General features: G+C 40.0%; 2 protein-coding genes across 6 annotated transcripts in view; both read right to left on the reverse strand.

Annotated features, from left to right (window-relative positions):
• CW7 overlaps nt 1–21,897 on the reverse strand; it is a 502,578-nt gene that overhangs the window by 186,210 nt on the left and 294,471 nt on the right. For all 5 annotated transcript variants that reach the window (XM_089453029.1, XM_089453024.1, XM_089453026.1 and 2 more), the window contains one exon: nt 166–318. In XM_089453029.1, coding sequence (XP_089309155.1) covers nt 166–318 — 153 coding nt within the window. The remainder of the gene's footprint in view (nt 1–165; nt 319–21,897) is intronic.
• LOC149146303 (uncharacterized) lies at nt 18,274–19,784 on the reverse strand. Its single transcript, XM_089449820.1, has 2 exons — nt 19,186–19,784; nt 18,274–19,075 (listed from the first exon to the last, which is right to left on the reverse strand). The coding sequence occupies exons 1-2, from the start codon at nt 19,712–19,714 to the stop codon at nt 18,474–18,476; spliced, it is 1,131 nt and encodes a 376-aa protein (XP_089305946.1). The 5' UTR covers nt 19,715–19,784; the 3' UTR covers nt 18,274–18,473.

Consider the following 21,897-nt stretch of genomic DNA (forward strand, 5'->3'; position numbering starts at 1 on the left):
AATAATGTTACATTTTAAAAACCTAAACTAAACTTCGTGAGGCTTATACCACATATGAAATCTTACTTTTTATCACAAAAAAAAAAAATAGAAAACTAGTAACAGTACATGCATCATAAAGCCTTCAAATACATACAATTTGTTTTAAAGAGTGAGAATTTTAACCTTAGAAGCTGTAGTAGATGGGAATTTGCTAATCTGCTCAGAATTCAGTCTTGTGCTAGTGCTACACTCCTGCATATGTTTCTCTGAAGGAAATGCTGCTCCACCATTTGCATTTAGGATTACGCAATAACAGTGGTCTCCTTCTGTAAGGACCTGGAAGAGATTCAAAAAAACATTGTACAACACTATTTTTTTCTGAAAATATACGAAGAACTTGTAAGGACTATCCATAATTAGATCAACTATGCATTTTACATGGGAAATAAATCAGTTGAAGGCATTTTATGGTCATATAAACAAATTATGGGTCCTAGTAAGATAATTATATTCTTGTGCATAATAAAGTACTACCAAGTAAGATAATTATATTCTTGTGCATAAGAAAGTACTACCAAGACCAGGCAAAGAAAATGACCTAAACTAGAGTTTCATAAGTTTAATTATATTCTGATTTTGTGCATCATCAAATGATAAGACTAATAAATCTGTCACCATTCAATACCTATCTCTATCAGAATGTAACAAATGAATTTCATATTCTTCATGAAAGGGAATTAACAAATTACATTGGAAGCATCTAGTCCTAAATATTTTCACACACATTGCATGTTTTTCTATGCACAAACTTAACAGAAAGGAGATTACATCTCAACCAGAGCACATACCACTCTGTGCAATTTTACCAACTACTTGCAGAATATCAAAATCAGAAACGTATTCTTATGTCAAAGCTTAACCACCTCCTAACAAATCAATATTTGATGAACCTTAAACATATCTTAGTATCTTTCACAGAATTCCAAATTAAAGACTTCAAAGTAACTAGAGGATTTCATAGCATATAACATACAAAAGGGCCACTATGGCAATGTTAACCACTAAATTCACCCCTGGCAAGTTTAAAGGGTTAAGGACCGGCACATTTCATTAGGCTGGAGATTAAAGACTTCAAAGCAACTCATCTTGAAGCTAGTGGTAGCTTTGGAAGGTCTTATGTATAGGCTTGGTGTCCAAAATTCAGCCTCCACTGCATGACCGAAAATTTGTGTTTTGACCAGATTTCAAAAAGTTCGACCAGCGTTGACTTTGACTTGTTGGAGGAAACTTGGAGGGTTGACTTGGAACCTTTGTGGCAGTTTGGTCTTGGTCTTGGGTATCTCATTTTGATCTGATTTTATAGAAGGATTGTTGGAGTCTCCCCCTTGTGGTGTTTTTCCCTGGCTTGGAGCCTAAATTTTGTTGCCTCTTGTCTCTTTGTGGTCTTCATGTTTTGTATATTTGTATAATTGTTTGATGAAGAAGGCATAATAAGCAATAAAGAAGCCAGCTAACATTGACAAGTAATTATCCAGAAGAGGAATCAAGCATCATCTCTATTACACTTGGTTTCTCAACATGGAATCAGAGCTAAGGTAAAAGGAAGGAAGTTTGAAGATCACAAAAAAGAAAGAAGGCTTGAAGATCATATTGTTGAAGACATATTCACAGCAGCCATCACTCAATTAAGGACATCGTTGAAGGCTCTTGGAAATATCACCATAAAACAGCTTTCACTCACTCATCAAAGGCATTCTTATAACAGGTTCTCCTTCTTTGACAAGTAAGTACTCTTCTATACTCTATGTCTAATCCTCCCAACCAGAAGACATCTATTTGTAAGGCAACAAACTCAATGGAGCTTCTAACTTCAAGGCTTGGAAAAAGAGCATCGATTTAGTTCTCAAAGAAAATGAAGTTATGCAATTTGTTGAAAGGACAGTTTAACAACCAAACAAGAACAATGCTCAAGGAGTGGCCAAATACAATAAGGGAGAAATTAGAGTTCAAAATATTCTCTTTGAGTCTATCAAAGATCATCTTATCTCTTTTGTTTCAGATTTGTCTACATCCAAAGAAGTCTATAAAATTGGCCAAATTATATTCCGTGAATACTACTGACCAGAAGATATCTCTAAGGAATCAACTCTACGGAACAAAAAAGACAAAAGAAGATGTGGCTTCATACTTTATGAGAATATCAAAAATCAAAGATCATCTTCAAGGACTTGGAGAAACCATATCTGATTCTGAAATAATCACTTCCATAATCAATGCCCTACCTCCAGTTTGGGATGGTTTTGCAGGAGGTATCTATGCAAGAAAAGATACTCCAACTTTTGAAGAACTTTGGGCTCTATGTGTTCAAAAAGAAGCGAGGTTGAAGGCTAAAGATGATACCAAACCCAATAATGAAAACTCTTAAGCCTTTGCTACTAGATCAAATAAGAATTTTCAAAATTTTGGAAGATTTGGATCTCATCACATATACAACAACAACAAGCCTCATGGAAATCGGGATATGTCCAAAGTTCAATACTTTGGTTGCCATGAATATGGACATTGTAAAAGAGGTTGTCCCAAGAACTCTAATAACAAAAGCAACAAAAGGAAGGAAAGAAATGAAGCACTACCAGCTCAAGATGAAGGAGCCAAAAAGAAACCCAAGGTTGAAGACAACAAGGACCTCTACTATTAATAAAGAATATCGCAAGTACCAGGTTTGCAAACAAGTTTCATTTTCATTTCTCATTTAGAAGATGGCAATTAAAGTAGCAGTTACAGTTATATTTGGAGGACAGAAGATTTTTGGCATTCGTAAATTGCAAAGTGATGAAGATCGAGAAGGAGCATATAGTCTTGGAAGCAATAGAGTCATGAAAGTTGTCTACTCAAATTCTAGATGAAACATTCAGTTGCATTTAAGATGTCTCCAAAATTTTCATCATGAAGACTTAGAGGCAGCCAACATCTCTTTTAGCAGTACAGAATACAGGTTGACAATAGAAGAGTCAAAGTCAATGTGCAGCATTATAGAAAATTCCCCAACATTATATTCATCTCAATTACAATGAAGATAAGTTGACTCCATACCTCATAAAATAAAATCAAGTAATATTACCAATACAAAGCATTTCGGAAGCAAATTAGATTTTGATAAAATAGATGGAAGAATTTGAAGGACGTAGCAAAAATTATTCTACAAGAAGAGCAAGCAATTTAATAGTATGCATTGAAGACAGTCAATTGGATGACAGCATGAAAACAAGTTTCAAAAGAAGCTTCTATCAATTAAAGGAAGAACTTCACTTACCTCAGATGGAAAAAGGTTACTACTAATTCTTGGAAATTATGAACGAGTCTCATAAAAGATCTTATCTTCAGAGGGAGTTGGAAACAAAATCATAATACATCACTTCTACATGTTTGAACAGAAAATACTTATTACCAAGATCATTCTAAAAAGTTGGTTGACAGTTTATAAGATATGTCACTGAATTGTTTTGATCCAACAGCTGATTGGTTTGAATTTTGAACACATCATTTAAATTGACAGAATTGATGTTGATACTACTAATGGTCGTTTCTACGTGGAATTTAATATAATTTCTTGGAAGAATGTGAAGCAAGATTTTACTGCAATATGAAGGAAGAAGATGTGAAGGTTTGTACAATCAATTGTGAAGTTTGGTTCCATAATATGTTTAATGAACTACTTGATGATATGATGAATTTGATTAAAAAGAGCATCAAGGGACTAGGAAGGTCGAACCACATTATAATTCATGACTTGATGAAGCCATGAAGCTACAAGTATATCTCCACTGACAAGCACGTCGCCAAAGCATTGATGAAGTTCCTTTTCATGGAAAACGATGAGTATTTTTTAAGAAAGCTTAGGCTTGTGGATATCTCCTCCTTGGTTGAGAAGTGTTGAGAAATCAATGCTAGTAGTAATTAGGGTTTGATTCCTCTTCTTTGATAATTACTTGTGAATTATGTTGGCTTCTTTTACTTCTTTATTATATTATGTTTCATCAAGCAATTACCAATTTATGTGTATATGAAGATCACAAGAACAAGAGACACAAGATGTAGGCAGACAACCAAGGAAAAACCCCTATAAGGGGAAAACCCAGTCAAAACTCTTCCTTCAGTAGATTCAAAGACAAGATGAGATAGTCCAAGACTCTTTTGACCTAGACACAGACTTCCCCCAATCACCAAGTCATCCCTTCCTTCTTCTCCAAGTGATGTTCTCCCAACAACAACTTCAACCTAGAATTTCAACTTGGCAGCAACAGAATTTCGGCCTCCTCAACAGCAAAACTTCGACTTGCGAAAGAATTCAGAATTTCAGACCCATCAATACCCCAGTAACTTCGCATGTGTGAGAGAAAGATAGCCCAAAACTTAAACTTTGTCTTCTTCTGCAATCCTCTTCCTTCTCTTGGCATTTCGCACCTTTTTCTGCCTCTCTTTCTTGTGTATCGACCTTATTGGGTGAGTGAACAAATGGATTGAGCTGCATGTCTATATATAGCATCTTCTATGGGTCGAATTGCCCTAATGTAGGGCAACTTCATCATCATAGAGCCGACTCGAGGTGGAGGTGTCAAATGACCTATTTGACTCAAAAACAATTCTTTTTACATGATACAAAAGCCCAAGAAGGGTCTAATAAAATTGACAAAGACTCTATCGACTCAATATAAAACCTAGAAGCCCTAAAAAATGGCTTTGACCTATAAACATGATGACACAAGCATGAAACATGTTATCACTAAGGGAAAACCCTGGCTACAGGGAAAAACCCTAAGGTAACCTTAGAACCTCTTTTAGGTTGAAGCTGGCCCTTCAACCCGGAGAGGGATCTCTCCGTAAAAACTCAACTACCCTATGGTCACTGTAGTAGAAGGTTTTATGCAATTGAGTTCAAGTGGCCAGATTTAGGTCTAGGGATAAATTGGTTGAGTGATCTTTAAAACCATTGGGCATGGAATCCAACTATTAAACAAATGAGATCACAGCTCCAATGGGCAGGTTGTACAAAGCATGCAAAGTCACAAGTCCTTTGATTGTTTGGGAGATTTAGAAGAAAGAGGACTGAAGGAAAACAAAGTTTATAAATGGCTAGAATAACAAATATTAATGACTGATAATTTTAAGAAAGGAGCATCAAAGAAATCTAATCTCATAAACTAACATTCTCAGCAATTGAAGAAGACAATTATATAACAGAGAAATACTAACAGGGAGAAGTAACACATGAATTTCCTACTAACTACTCATTAAACACTGTCAATACATTTAAGATTGCTCAAATATATTTAGATTGCAAGTGTTTTTCCCGTAAAATCCAACCTCAATTCATTCTATAGTCCTTGCCTTTATAATAAAATTACAAACTAAAACCAGTTTCTCCTCTTAATTACAAATTGCTAAAAATACAAGAGATAAAGTGTGTCTCTCAAATAAATGTACATGAACATATTTCCAAACCCATCTATATCTAACGATAATGCTTTTGCTGGAGTCATTGTTGGAGAAAAGGAATAGGAAGTCGAATTTGATGAGGTGGCATCAAAGTCACCAACTGTCCATGAGCTTTTCCCTCATGAATTCTTGAAAAATAGGGTCCAGTGATCCCTTCGAAACTCCAAAATAGTTGTTAGACAACTAAGAGAGGTTTTTGTTAATGGGTCTGTTATGGCAAAAACCTCCTTTGGGTTTGAAAAATTTATTCTCATTCATTCGGAATAGAGTTTTGAAAATAGTCACTAAAACAAGGAATGTAAAATCCTGAAAAACAACCTTTCAAATATACCTTTGCATATTCCAAACCCTAACACCTGTTAGAAAACCGAGATAGGTTTTTCTAAATGGACCCATTGTGGACAAAAACATCCTTCAGATTTGGAAAATTTGTTTCCATCTATTTGGAAACCTCTCCCGAATTTACAGCCTTTTACTGGAAAAATAGTTTTTTTAACCGACCATTTTTTGCACTGACAGTCGACCTGTAAACTATATCAGAAACGTTGATCAGCCCGTTGTCAAAGATTCTTTTCGGAAAACTTTATCAAAATATTAAAATGTTGATAGTCCCACTATCAAAGATTTCCCTGATTATTAAAACTAAAATGTCAGTGCTGACATTGAAACTGTCAGCATTTTCTGAAAATAAAAAAAAATAAAACAAAAAAAACAAACAAACAAAGTTAATGTGATAACAGCTGGCTTCACGGGGATGTTGTCGACCAATAATGGCAACAAGAACCCCGTAGACCAGAGGCCTAATCAATTGGGCGATGTGAAAATTCTTAAATCTAACACATCAAAAACCCCTACTGCAATTTCTGGTTTACTATTTCCTACTTGTTCTTTAAATTAACAAGTTATTTAATTACATAAACATCGAAGTAAACACAAATTCAACCTTCACAAATATACAAATCATGCACTAAAGTAAACAGAACCAATAACACAAGGGACGTCGTTATCTTTGGACAATCATCCCCGGAAAAACCCAATGCTGGAAAACTGGTGTAGCAGATATGAGGGTTTTATTATTAAGCAGATTTCGTGAATACAACTAAGGTGTCAGAAATGGCTCACCCAACAGAGAATGTCCTCGGCAATAGTTTGTTGGACTTTTTAAGTTTAACTGTTAGAAACCCTTCATGTACTTTTCTGATTTATTTTTGCCTACTTGTTCTGATTAATTAACAAGTTATTTACCATGTAAATACTGAAAATAAATACAAGTACATGCCCAACACATTACAAATCATCAACTGAAGGAAACAAAACAAGCACACAAGTGACACCGTTGTTTTTGGACCAATGTCCTCGGAAAAACCCAATGCGGGAAACTAGTGCAGCAATATGAGGGTTTTAATTATTAAGCAGTTTCAGAATACAATCTGGGTAGCAAAACCGGATCACCCAACAGAGAATAATCTCGGCAGTAGTACCTCTCAGTCGAAGAAAATTATTCTAGCTAAAACCCCGAATAAACACTCTTACAACTCCCAGCTCCAATCTACCCCACAAAAACTCCAACGTCAGCCTCTAAGGACTGCGTCAACCCTTTCCGGCCCAGCTTCTATGCAACGTCAACCTAGCTCACCCTTTGTCAGCTTCTGGAGGCACTGCGTCAGCCCTTAAAGCCTCTGCGTCACCCACGCTGGCTCTCTGAGGCACTACGCAGCTCCTAGCTGCCTCTGCGTGAGCCCTACCTCACTCTACGTGAACCTCTGGCTGGCTCTGCGTCCCTCTCTCCCAGCTTTTGCTTTGATCCTCCTAGTACTACTGCCTCTCTACTTCTGTATTCACTACCCCTCAGCAGCAACTCTAATCACTCTTTCGACTTCCTCAGCAAACCCTACCCCAGAAAATCAAGATCTTGATCAACTCGGCGTGTTCTCCAAGTGACCCTCAAGCCTCCTCTTATACTTTTCTCGTGGACAATTCAACGGCCAAGATTAAGTCCCTAATCAACGGCTAAGATTAACTCTGGCATGATCCATGACTTTTGGACCTTTCTAACACAGTTTTATATTAATTCACATTAATATTTTATTTTCCCTAAGTTTAGACATAGGGACTCCATTAAAAATATTAATTATTTTAGTATCTCCCAAACTGTTTAGAATCTGCCCAAACCATTTCTGGGCATTGGAGATCTCATGTGCTTTAGACTCCACCAATTTTTGTGGCTAGAGAACATCCGATGCTATCCCAAATCAACACTCCCTCTTAGCAAGGATCGTGCTCTAGTAATACTCCTCACTAAGCATCACCCTGATCATTCAGCATCAGTCCCTGTGTTGATGCTAGGCCTGTTGCCCAACATCCTCCACACTGCTGCCACTGCCACTGTTGCATCTGTATGGCAGCTCCCTCTGCATCCGTGTTGCAGCCCATGGCCCTGCCACTGTCACTGTTGCATCTGCACTGCAACCCCTCTCATCATGCTGCATCGTTTTGCCCATAGCACTGCCACTGCTAACTGCTGCACTGAAACTCAGTTACTGAGAAGTAAGAAACTAATCTCCCAATTCTGACATCTTCGTCAGGCTAGAAACACCCTTGATGCTGAAACTCCATCTGTCGCTGACAAGTACCCCTTCTCTGACCTTTGCGCTGCTACAACAACTCCATGCATCTCGCATTGTTGCCTCATGCTGTCCTGGGAATCCTGCACTGTAGCTCCCTCTATCGCTCAATCTGCATCCGTCTCTACAGACATCCGCCAGTACTGCTACTCTTCTTCGGGGCTCCCGTAGCAAGGTACAATCCAAGAGGTTGGGTACCTCAAGGATCCTGCCCCTCATCGCCTGTAGTCCGTCTAACTACAACTCGATGTCTCCCCACTTCCGCCCAAGTGGCATGTGAGCACTCATGGCACAGTCATCATCTGTCTCTACTTCCTTCTCCGCTCTTGCTGGTGCAGCCCTGGTCTCAGAAGCCTCTCCCTTGCTCTTCTTCCTTGGACACTGGGTCGCATAATGACCCAGTTCCCCACAGTGGAAGCATTTGACATTGGAGAGGTCCTTCTCCTTTTGTTTCTCCTACTTTCCCTCAGATGCTAGGGCATCATCCACCTCCTCCTCCTTCTTGATTCGGACCCCCTTGTCGTTGCTTCCTGCCTTGGTCAACCTTCTAATCTCTTCTTGGCAAAGAGTTGCCCACATTTCCTCCCAATTTGGAAGGGTCGCCCTACCCAGTATGCTCTGGACAAACACCTCCCAATATTTAGAGACTGCGTTCAGGGTTGTTCTCACCATCAATTCTTGATCCGGCGTGGCCCCTATGAAAGTCAGCTGATCCCGAATCTCCTTCAATCAACCGAGGAAGGTGTCGATCGGTTCTCCCTTCTGCATCTAGTATGACAGAAGCTGATTTTCTAGTAGCATCTTCCTCTGCACGAAAGTATGTTGATACAACTTTCTTAGGGCCTCCCACATCTCATTTGTCGTATTCTTCTCGGCAATATGTGGTACTACATGATCCTTGACCCCATCAAGGATGATTCTCTTGGCCCTCACCATTGCATCCTCATACCTATCGTTATCAGTCGGGTCAACTGGGACCCCTATTGTCCTCAACTTGAATTGCTTGAGATGGTCCCTATCTAGAACGGATAAGATTATGGGCTTCCAGGCTACGAAGTTTGAGGCTCCGTCCAGTCTATCCTGGTCTCTTACCCCGTTCACTGCCATCTCGCTACTCCTCTACTTCCCTCCTGGAAGTTCTTGGTGTGACTCCCTCTGAGCCTCGATTTCCCTCTTGGAAACCGTTCTGCCAATGTCGAGATGCCCCCACTCCGATCGTTACTGCAATTGCACCAATGGTCCAGATTTCTTGGCTAGAAATCCTCGGTAGCAACTCCTTCCTCCTTGGTCTTGCCCTGTTAGGTACTGTTTTGACTACAGTACCCCACCAGCTTCACTCTACAACTTACCCACGGCCTCCTAAGCTCCAGCAAACTGAAGATTAGAGCTTCTAGGCTCTACACAATCCCGGCACCAGAAAAATCCACACTTCCTAACCACGGGCGTCAATCCTTTCTGACTGAGAAAGATGACCAGGAGCTGCGTAGGTCGAGTTTTCTCCCCTCTGCCACTACGTTGATCCTCTTCCTAGCTCAAACTTGATGACGCAGGCACTGCATCATCCCTTCCTTGCTGCTTCTCTGCTAGGAACAGCTTCTGTCACTCGGGACAGCTGTTTTCTGCTGCTGCTACTCTGCTCGGTTAATGTCCTCAGTTCTCCTGTGATCTGCAACCTCACTCTGCTACCATGTTGGACTTTCTAAGTCTAACTGTTAGAAACCCTTCATGTACTTTTCTGATTTATTTCTGCCTACTTGTTCTGATTAATTAACAAGTTGTTTACCATGTAAATACTGAAAATAAATACAAGTACATGCTCAACACATTGCAGATCGTCAATTGAAGGAAACAAAACAAGCACACAAGTGACATTGTTGTTTTTGGACCAATGTCCACGAAAAAACCCAATGCGGGAAACTGGTGCAGCTACCTAAGGGTTTTAATTATTAAGCAGTTTCAGAATACAATATGGGTGCCAAAGCTGGCTCACCCAACAAAGAATAATCTCGGCAGTATTACCTCTCAGTCAGAGAGAGATGTTTCGGCTGAAACCCCGGATAAACATTTTGACAGCTCCCAGCTCCAATTTGCCCCACGAAAACCCTAGTGTCAGCCTCTAGGGACTGCGTCAGCCCTTTCTGGCCCAGCATCTGCCCAACATCACTCTAGCTCGCCCTACGTAAGCCTCTGAGGCACTGTGCACCTCCTGGCTGCCTCTACATGAGCCCTGGCAGGCTCTGCGTCCCTCTCTACCGGCTTCGGCGTTGATCCTCCTGGTACTATCTTTGCCTCTCTACTTCTATATTCACTGCCCCTCAGCTGCAACTTTGATCATTCTTTCAACTTCCTCAGCAAACCCTGCCCCAGAAACTCGAAATCTTGATCAACTCGATGTGTTCTCCAAGTGACCCTCAAGCCTCCTCTTATACTTTTCTCGTTGACAATACAACAGCCGAAATTAAGTCCCTAATCAACGGCTAAGATTAACTCTAGCTTCATCCATGACTTTTGGACCCTTCTAACACAGTTTTATATTAATTCACATTAATATTTTATTTTCCCTAAGTTTAGACTTAGGGACTCCATTAAAAATATTAATTTATTTAATATCTCCCAAACTGTTTAGAACCTTCCCTGGGTATTGGAGATCTCAAGTGCTTTAGCCTCTCCACCAATTTTCGTGGCTAGAGCACATCTGATGCTACCCCAAATCAACACTTCTATTAAGAGACAGATATTCCGCCAAATCAGCGACCGGATGATCAACTCCACAGTGACTCTAATTGTTCCTTATGTTGGACAGCGAAAGCTGCTCCAATCACTGCTCTGGAACTGTGTCACTCTTCATGAATTGCATCACCCTCTCCCGGATGATCTTCTCTTACTCTGCCCCACAGAATCTCCCCAACGCTGCCTATGAAGCCTTGTGTGTCAGCCTCTACGGCTTCTACGTCAGCCTCTACGACCCTCTGCGTCCTCTGTGCTGGCTCCTTCGGCCTCTACGTCAGCCCTTCTTGGGCCTGCGTTGTCTCTCCCGACACTTCCCTGCCTCTTTGCTATGTATTCTTCAGCCTTGGATGAAAATCCCTTATTGAATTGCCCCTCGCTGCAAATGATCACTAACTCAATTTCCTCAGCAAACCTTGCCCCAGAAAATCGAATTCTTGATCTCTCTTGGTGTGTCTCCAGCTGACCCTCAAGCCTCCTCTTATACTTTTCCTGTTGATGATTCAACAGCTGAGGTTAAGTCCCTAATCAACAGCTAAGATTAGAACTGACTTGATCCTCGTCACTTAGAACTTTCTCACCCATTTTATATTAATGCACATTAATATTTTTATTTTCCTAAGTTTAGACTTAGGAACCAATTAAAAACATTAATTATTTTAATATCTCTTCATCCGGGTGGAATTTCTCCAAACGATTTTTCGGTCTTCGAGAGCTCATGTGCCTTAGCCTCTCCACCAAATTTCATGGGTAGAGCACATCCGATGCTACCCAAAATGAACACTCCCTCTTAGCGAAGAATGTGCTCTAGCAATGCTTCACTATAAAGGCATCAAATTGAGCCTCCGCATCAATCCTTTGTGTTGATGCTTGGCCTGCTGCCCCACATCCACTACACTGTTGCTTCTTCAATTGTTGCCCATGACACTACCACTGCCAATGCTACATTTGTACTGCAACTCCATCTCAACATGCTGCATCATGCTTCCCATAGCACTGGCACTGCTAACTGTTGCACTGCAACTCAGTTACCGAGAAGTAAGTAACTGACTTCACCCAAACACTGACATCTTGGTCAGTCTGGAAGCCTCATGATGTTGAAGCCACCTCTGCTGCTATCATGTGCTCCCTCTGTTGCCACTGCGCTGCTACAAACTCTTTTGTGCCTCTCGCACTGCTGCAACCTCCACTACACTGCTACATACTTCTGCACTCTAGCACTACCTTGCCGCTCCATCACACCTTGTTCCACCCGACACTTGTCATCATGCTACTGTCATTAAGGGCTCTCGTAGCTGTATGTGATGCAAGAGTTTGAGCACCTCAAGGATCCTATCCCTCTCCTGTAGTCCTCTCAACTATAGCTCTATGTCTCCCCACCTCTACTCTAGAGGCGCATGAGCACTCATGGCACAATCGTCATCAATCTCGACATCCTTCTCTGCCTTTGTTGGAGTAGCCTTTGAGTCGAAAGCTTCTCCCTTGCCTTTCTTTCTAGAGCACAAAGAGGCATAATGTCCCAACTTCCCGCAGTTGATGCACTTGACATTGGAGATATCTTTCTTCGTCCTCTTCTGAACCCCCTGCTGTCTTGCAGATGCTGGAGTTGCATCCTCCTCCTCCACTTTCTTGATTCGAACTCCCTTACTGCTACTCCCCGCCTTGGTCAATCTCCTGACCTCTTCTTGTCGAAGAGTTTCCCACATCTCCTCCCAATTTGGGAGAGTCTCTCTGCCCAAAATTCTTTGGACAAACGTCTCCCACTCCTCAGTCACTGCATTCAGAGCAGTCCTCACCATGAACTTTGGATCCGATGTAGACCCCACGGAAGTAAGTTGGTCGTGAATTCCTTGCAACCTAAGAAGGAACGGATCTATCTCCTCTCCTTTCTGCATCTAATATGACCTCAGTTTATATCATCAAAGACTTTGGACAAACTCATCAGCAACCAGCGATCATGCAGCGACAAGACTGGTCTTGGTTACAAAGAAAAATTCAAAAAGGAGTCAAGTCCTTCTATGACAACTAAAGAAGATGGATATGCAAAATCTACCAAGCAGGTAGATCTCCCAGCTAGATCGAGAGATCAAGACTTGTAGGAAGAACCTTGGAAGACAATTCCTCGAAGAAGATTTCCTCCCAGGTATCAACCTATCTTTCATGGTCATTGTTATTCATGTCGAAGGTTTGGACATAGAGCTGCAGAATGTCGCATGTATGTTTGGAATGAATATAATTCCAAGAGATCTCTCAGAAATGGATATTCCAGAACTCAACAGAATATCAACAGATTTGATCATTTGAGAGATGATGTTGAATGTTACAAATGTAACAATTTTGGACACTTGACCAAAGATTGTAGACTTGGAAGTTCTTCAAAGGAATTCTTGCAAAATTAGAATGAACAAGTATGGAAAAGGAAGACTGAAAGGTGTGTTCTCGCTCTCAAGGCTCAAAGCAACATAAACGTATGGTATGTTGACAATGGTTGCTCAACGCATATGACTGGAGATAGAAATAAGTTCATATCCTTGAAAGAAAAGAAGGATGGAACAATGTCTTGTGTCTTTTGGAAATGACAGGTCTTCAAACGTCATACGAGCAGGTATGGTCACTCTTCGAAGCAAGGATGCATTAGCAAAGGATGTATTGTTGGTTGAAAATATGAATCACAATCTGCTCAGTGTTGGACAGATGTGCGATCAAGAACACGATGTTATTCAACTCGAAGAAATGTGAAACCAGGGAAGGCAAGTTTGGTAAAATTGTGGCTACAACAAGCAGAGCTCCAAACGACATATATTTTGGATAAGACACCTAGAGGGTGTTTCTTGGCAAAAGAAGATGAGAGCTGGTTATGGCACAAATGAATGGGACATATAAATTTCGACAATTTGGTCAAGATCAGCAAAAAGGAAGCAGTTAGAGAAATGTCGAAAATATCAAAACCTACCTATATGATATGTGAATCTTGCTGGCACAGCAAACATACAAAAGTCGAGTTCAAGACAAAGGAACATTTTCCATCACATCCATTGGAATTAATACACACTGATCTATGTGGTCCTATGAGAACAAAAGGTTTAGATGGTGAATTATACTTCAAGTTAATGAGAGATGATTACACCAAAATGGCAGTTGCCAGTTTCCTGAAGAAAAGGTCTGAGGCATTCGAATGTTTCAAAATCTACAAGGAATTGGTCGAAAATGAAACCGATTTGAAGATCAAATGTCTAAGATCAGATAATGGCGGAGAATTCACGTCCAAAGCATTTCAGCAATATTGTGACGAACATGGAATAAAAAGGCAATTCTCAACAGCCAAAACACCACAACAGAATGGAGTAGCTAAAAGAAAAACAGAACTATATAGGAAATGGCTAGAACCATGCTAAAAGATCAAACTTAGACAATAAATTATGGGTTCAAGCAATTGATACTGTCGTATTCATTATAAACAAAGGCCTACTCAGGAACAATTGTAACATGACTCCATACGAATTATGGAAAGGAAGACCAGCTAACGTCAAATACTTCAAAATATTTGGAAGTAAATGCTACATCAAAAGAGACAACCAAGAATTGGGCAAGTTCCATTCCCGTGTTGATGAAGGTATTTTCGTTGGTTATTTGCGCAAAGGAAAGGCTTATAAATGCTACAATCTGAGGAAAAAACAAATAGTTGAAAGTATAAATGTTACTTTTGACGAAGAATGTGTTCTAAAGGATAACAATGAGATCGTCTCTTCAAGCAAATCTTAGGGGCTTGAAGTAGAATCTGTGAAGGATGAAGAAGAAGCTCCAGAACAAGACCAATCAAATAAGGAAACACCAATCAACCAAGAAGAAATAAGAAATGATCAGCAGGATGTACAAGAAGTTTCTCCAAAAGGTTCAAAAGAATGGTATCAAAAGAATCATCTGTCAAATCAAATCATCGGCAACATAAATGAAGGAATTGGAACCAGAAGAAGTCGACAGCTTTGTTCATCACAGCAAGCCCATCTTGCCCTTTTAGCGACTTTTGAGCCTAGCAATTTTGAGGAAGCTAGTCAAAATGAACATTGGGTAGCAGCTATGAATGAAGAATTGGATCAAATTGAGAAGAACGACACTTGGTAATTGGTTCCACAACCAAAGGATAAAAATGTTATTGGAACTAAATGGATCTTCATAAATAAATTGAATGAGGACAGACAGGTTACCACGAATAAAGCAAGATTAGTCTACAAAGGATATGCACAAGTTGAGGGAATCAATTTAGAATAAACATTTGCTCCTGTTGCCAGAATGGAAGCTATCAGGGTGTTTCTCGCTTATGCATGCTCGAGAAAAATCAAGGTCTACCAAATGGATGTTAAGTCAGCCTTTCTAAATGGTGAATTGGAAGAAGAAGTTTACATTGAACAACCCGAAGGTTTTCTGCTCACTAACAAAGAAAACTATGTTTGCAGATTAAAGAAGGCACTATATGGTCTCAAGCAAGCTCCTAGGGCTTTGTATGATCGTCTTGATAGGTATCTACATCAACAAGGATTCAAGAAAGGAAGCACTGACAGCAATCTCTATGTGAAAGTGGATCAAGATAACCTAACAATTATTGAGGTATATGTGGATGATATAATCTTTGGAAGCAATGATGATAGATAAGGTTAGACTTTGCCACAAAAATGCAGAGTGAGTTTGAAATGTCTATGCTTGGCAAGCTAACATACTTTTTGGGGCTTCAGATTTCTCAGCAGGATAAAGGAATATTCATATATCAAACCAAGTACATCAAGGAAATGCTCAAAAAATTCCAGATGGAAGATTGCAAGCCAGTCCTTACCCCCATGATAATAGGTTGCAAGTTAAGCTTAGAAGATTCGTCAAAGGATGTGGACCAAAGATTGTATAGATCCATGATTGGTAGTCTCCTATATGTGACAGCCTCCCGGCCTGATGTGATGCAGGTATTTGGACAAGTAGCAAGATTCCAAGCAGCACCAAAAGAATCTCATATTATTTCCGTCAAAAGAATTCTTTGATATCTTAAGGGCACAGCGGAATATGGTCTATGGTATCCCAAAGGAAATGATTTGGTTATCCAAGCTTATACAGATGCAAATTGGGCAGGAAGTGTTGATGATCGTAAGAGTACCAGTGGAGCAACGTTCTATCTAGGTGGTTGTCTTGTTTCATGGTTAAGTAAAAAGCAGTCTTCAATCTCGGTATCCACAGTGGAAGCTGAATATGTCGCGGCAACAGCTTGTACTCAAGTTCTCTGGATGAAACAAACTTTGCAAGATCTTCAAGTCAAGTTTGATGAGCTTATTCCCATCTTTTGCGATAACACCAGCGCCATCAGTATCTCCAAGAATCCTGTGATGCATTCCAAAACGAAGCACATTCCAATTAAATATCATTTTGTTAGAGAGCAGGTCGCCGACAAAATATCAAGCTTGAATATGTTGGCACAAAGGAACAAATTGCTAACATCTTTACCAAACCATTGCCTCGTGAAGCATTTGAGTATCTTCACCAAAAGCTTAGGATTCTCCCAAGTTTTCATTAGACTCTTTTTCTTATCTACTCAAGTAGAAAGGGGGAGTGGAGGTGTGTACAGGTCCGTAGGATGGCTATTTGTCAGGGGAGTTACCCTTTGACATTGATGACAAAGGGGGAGAGAAGGCAGTAGGAAGAGGTGTCATGATCGCAGGGGGAGTACTTGTGTTGCCATCAATGCCAAAGGGGGAGATTGTTGATCAGTGGTTGTCATTGATGTCAACCCAAGCAGCACCAGGGGCTACCCCAATCTTGCATGGGCATTTTGACTTGACAACTCATATTATTTTGCATCAAAGATCTTCTCGATGGATTCTACTCATCGAGATGTTTCCGTTGATATATGGTACGCCTCCCAGTGCTTCACGGTTTGAGAGTTATCTGCATTTGAAGTCGAAAACCCCCATTAGTGGGCTAAAACTCCAGCGGTTGAGACATCACCTTATTCCCCAACGATTGTCAATATATGGCAGGGATTCTCACCGTAATCTCACCTCGTATAAGTTGAATAAACTGAAAATCCAAAGATAGTAAACCAATCATTGACTCTACTCTTGGGTAGGACCATATTGACTTCAAATTCTAGTGAAATTAAATATATTTCTAAGCAAGATCCTTGGCACAAATATTAAATAAAAAAACATCATTTTAGGAAACATATTAAATAAGAAGTATCCCTCGTATCTTATTGACCAATATCTCTCCCTATCTAGCTCACGTCCTCCCTTAGCATAATTGCAACAAATAAATTTAATTTTTTAATGTTATAACTCCTTAATTCCTAACTAACGTCTACCACATAAAGCCCTCCTAACCTCCAACTTTCAACTTATTGAAGTTAGTCTAAGGTTAAACTTATGTCTATATATATAGATCTAATATCCCTCACAAGTATAGGAAGAAAAGAATTATCTTTGAACAATATACTCTCTGAATTGTTTCAACCAGCCTGTGGAAGTCAACGCAGAAATCAGAGGGCTAGGTTTTGGTCAAAATTTTGTTTGATAATAGTTTGGACAAGGTGCTTCGTCATTATTCAAGTTTGTGCAAGGCTAGCGAGGGTTTATTTAGGCACACTCTTGTGAAGGATTCGTAGTCCTAATTGCATATCTGAATCCTAATTGCATATATGTGTAGTAACAATTTGTTAATTTTGGGCATGTTCTATGCTTAGAGCAATTTATTTCAATTTTCTTAGTTAGCTCAATATCTTTTCTAGATTAGCAGTCATATCAGCATAATAGTAAAATGTAGATAGAACATAAACATAAATCGCAGAAGACAAGCCAAGACAAGGGGACACAAGATGTGGCGCTAACCAGGGACAAACCCCAATGTGCGGAAACCCTTGACCAATTCTTCTTATATGTTCTTCAATAGTTCAGCGAAGAGAGAGAGAGAGATAGTACATGTAACAACCTATCTATAAATATAGAGAACACAAGAATAATAGCAGGCATATGATGCATGCATATGATAGCTACATATGCATGTGTCGCATACCCCGCACTAATATTTATATACTAAATTAACTATAAGTAGTAAATATCATGATACTTCTTTCAATAGAGGTTTTACTTATCCATCAATACCCATATTGCTTAATGTATCATGATTAATGGGTAAAAACTAAAAGAGGGCTATATAAATTATATATTTCAAATTATTAATAAATTGATTAAAATATATATATATATATATATATATATATATCAGTGTTTTTAAAACCGGAACCGGTGACCGAACCGGTCCACCTAGCTAACCGGTTTACCGACCGGAACCGGTCTAACCGGGACTGGTTTGGTCTAAACGAACCGGTTTTTAAAAAATACATTAAATAATTAATTTTTAATGAAAAAAAAACTATTTTTAAGATGTAAAACCATGATTCCAAGCCAATAGAGACAAAATATGCAAAGTTTGCTCATTTATATACCATGCAAAGGTGAATATATCAAAATGGCACCGAGTGCAATACATATCATCGACAAAATAGCAAAATACATAAGAAATGAGGCTCTAAATGGCCTATAAAGTCCAAAAACCATGCTGCAAGCTATGAGGCCATTGGCCTACTACAAGTCTACAGTGTACACATGATCAATCATCAAGATCATCACCACTACTAGACACATGATCATCATCAGGAGCTACATAGACATCATCTGGTTCAGAGTCTGAGGATGCCTCTGCCTCATCTGCAACATCAGTATCAATGCCACGGCCACCAATGACAATAGAAGTGGACCTAGTGGAAGCACGAGTTTGTCGACCTGCACGACTAGTGCCTTCCATTGGTTCCTTGCCTTTCCTTGATGCCGCTACTGATCCTGGTTCTGATGCCGCCACATAATCTGCCTCATCCTCCGCTAAAGCCATGTCGATATCAAAATCAGCCTCAAACACAGGATCTTTAGTCTCCTCCACCCATTCTGATGTTGGATCAATATCGTCCAACACAATGGGATCTAGATCAGGTGATTTGCTCATCATTTGGTTCCTCCTCAGTCGAAGGTTGTATTGCACAAAAACAAGATCATTTAACCGTTTTTGTTCCAAACGGTTTCTCTTCTTCGTGTGTATGCGCTCAAAAACAGACCAATTGCGCTCACAACCTGAAGCACTGCAAGTTTGACTGAGGACTCTAATTGCAAACCTTTGCAATTGAGGACACTGGCCACCAAATGACTCCCACCAATGTGCTGCAAAGAAAAAGACAATAATTAGTAACTTAGTTTATAATTTGAATTGTAAAGAACGTAAACAATTTTAACTTGAAATGAAAAACAAAATGGAAATTGGAATTGCTTACCTGGTTGGTCCACATCTCTTGCCATCTTTGCCAAGTTTTTGCCAAAAGTACCACTTGCTTGATTGAAAATAGTAAGCTGTCTATGTATATCCAACTGGTCTACATGGTTAGGGACCATGCGCTCCAAGCAATCAATCAATCCAGCTCTGACCTCCCCATCATGCTGATCTCCTAGCCGATTTTTATAGTGATACCTTGGGTTCAAAAAATACCCGGCTGCATGTATAGGACGATGGAGTTGATTGTTCCATCTGTTATCAATGATCTCCCATATACGGCCATATTTAGCTAACCTGTCATTGTAAGCTGCCCGTATCTGCTCCTTTGCCTGATCCATAGCTTCATAAATGTAGCCCATGCCCAATCTTTCCCCATCCACCAACCTTAGCACCTTAACAAGGGGCTCGGTAATTTTCACAAGCTCTACAGACCTTTTCCAAAAATAAGTGTCTAACACTTTCTTTTTGGTGTCTTTTCCATCTGGTCTACGAGCCCACCGAGATTCAGACCATTCATCAGAGGAAAACATTTTCTGCAAGTTTCTATGTTGACCATTGAGACATTGCAACGTGAGGAAGTGAGTTGCAAATCTCGTAATTGCAGGCCTAACAAGCTCTTTGCCTCCAGTGTGTTTCCTCATTAGGCTCAATACCCATGAGTGGTTGTAAATGTATTTTGTAATGCACTTGGCATGCTCTACAGTGTTTTTTACCCACTCCACCTTGCCTATATCCTCAAGCATGAGGTCTATGCAATGTGCAGCACATGGAGTCCAAAATATGGTCTTATATTTGGCCTCAAACATCTTTCCAGCAAGAACATAGTTTGAGGCATTATCAGTGATGACCTGCACAACATGCTGCTCCCCAACTTCCTGAATAATGTTATCCAAAAGCTCAAATAGAAGGCTTGCATCCTTTACCCTATCAGATGCATCAACTGATTTCAAAAACATGGTTCCTTGAGGGCAAGAAACAAGGAAATTAATGATAGTGCGGTTCTTTCCATCGGTCCATCCATCTGACATAATGGAACAACCTGTTTTGACCCATGACTCTCTAAACTCAGTCAAATACTCATCAATGGAAGATATCTCTTTTTGCAAAAGAGCTCCCCTCAAGTCATGCATACTAGGGCCTTTGAAGCCCTTTCCTGCAGCTATAACAGAGTCCCACATAGCTTGGTAATAAGGTGAGCGAGCAGCATTAAATGGGATATCTGAATCATACCACCATCTAGCAATGTATTGGTGAGAAGTTTCTTTGCATTGTTTTTTCCAATGCTGATCCAAAGTGGGTTGAGAACTTGGCTGGGAGGAAGTGGGATTAGATTTAGAAGAAGCAATGGTGGCAGAAGATGAGAAATAACTTTGGATGTTTGGTCTCTTTGGTCCTCTTGATGGTTGGCCAACTCCAACAGAAGGATGAACATAGTGAAAGGGGTCATTGGTGGAAGGGATAGAAGTGGAGTCTTGAATCTCAGAATCATCATACCCACTCTCTTTCATGGCTTCTAATAATTCCCTCTTCCTTGCAATTTCATCTTGGATGGCCTTCTCCCTAGCCTTATCCTCATAAAATTTTTCAAGCTTGGCAATGTATTCTGCCCTAATAGGACCTAACAGTGCATTTGGTGCATCACATGGCTTTACTTGGCCTCTTACCCCAGCCAAGTGTTGTTTCAACCTAAGAATACCCCCACCTCCAATAGATTTATGGCATAATTTGCATATCATTTTTCCCTCAACTACATCACAATGAGCCCATGCACTGTCCTTTCCTTTTGGAGCCATGTTTGCTTGAAATAATAACAATTTGCAAATAAATCTGCCATTTAAAAAAAAAAATTGCAGCTAAGGAACATGGAAAACCAATGATAAATGTAGGAAAAAAAATGCACATGCAAGCTAAAAAATTTGATAGCATAGAGCTAGAGAGTTCATAGGCTTAGCATAGATGATAGATCATTGAAATGAGAAGTTTATAGCACAAAAAAATTAATTCATGGACAGCAGACCCAAATGAGGAATTATCAAGTGCAAATCCTTACCTGGAAATGCAAAGTAGCTCCCTTAGCCTCCTCTTGATGATGGCAACTCCACTGACAGCTACACACTATCTCCAAAATAGCTCCAACTCCAACTCCAAGATGACTACTTCAGCAAAAACTCCACACTCTCCAAGCTCACAAACAAACTCACAAACACTCCAAATCAGTTGTGTGAGACAAAGGAGGGTGAGAGGGGTGTCTTATAGCAATTGTGAGGGTCTTTTTGGAGGGAAAATCCCTTTCCCTCACCCCCAAAAACCCTAAACCGCCCTCAGCTGCAAAAAACCGTCCGCTTTTTACCTTTACCGGCGGCCTGTCCCTAAACCGGCCGGTTTAGGACAGAACCGGCCGGTTAGCAAAAAACCGGCCGGTTTTGACCTAAACCGGCCGGTTTTGACCGGTTAGGTCTAAATTCTGGGCAAGTGAGGGTGCTAACCGGGTTTTTTCACCGGTTCTGACCGGTGAGCCTCCTAACCGGCCGGTTAGGCCGGTAACCGGTCAGACCGGAACGGTTTTTAAAACTATGATATATATATAAGAAATTAATTAAAGGGGTACTTAGTATAATGTTATAATCTTAATATTAAAAATACTTTAATCATAAAAATAAATTAATCAAACTATAAATGAAATAAACATATTCGTGACCATAACAGAGATATG

Source organism: Pinus tabuliformis, chromosome X, assembly GCF_031772625.1.
Source record: "Pinus tabuliformis cultivar Carrire ecotype Pingquan chromosome X, CPIR1, whole genome shotgun sequence".
NCBI classification, from domain to species: Eukaryota; Viridiplantae; Streptophyta; class Pinopsida; order Pinales; family Pinaceae; genus Pinus; species Pinus tabuliformis.

What these genes read in the sequence shown, in the direction of transcription:
- LOC149146303 (XM_089449820.1), bottom strand. Translation starts at nt 19,714, where the DNA reads ATGTTTTCCTCTGATGAATGGTCTGAATCTCGGTGGGCTCGTAGACCA. An exon ending in AAGAGATGTGGACCAACCAG is followed by an intron (nt 19,076 to 19,185) that starts GTAAGCAATTCC and finishes TTTTCTTTGCAG; the next exon opens with CACATTGGTGGGAGTCATTT.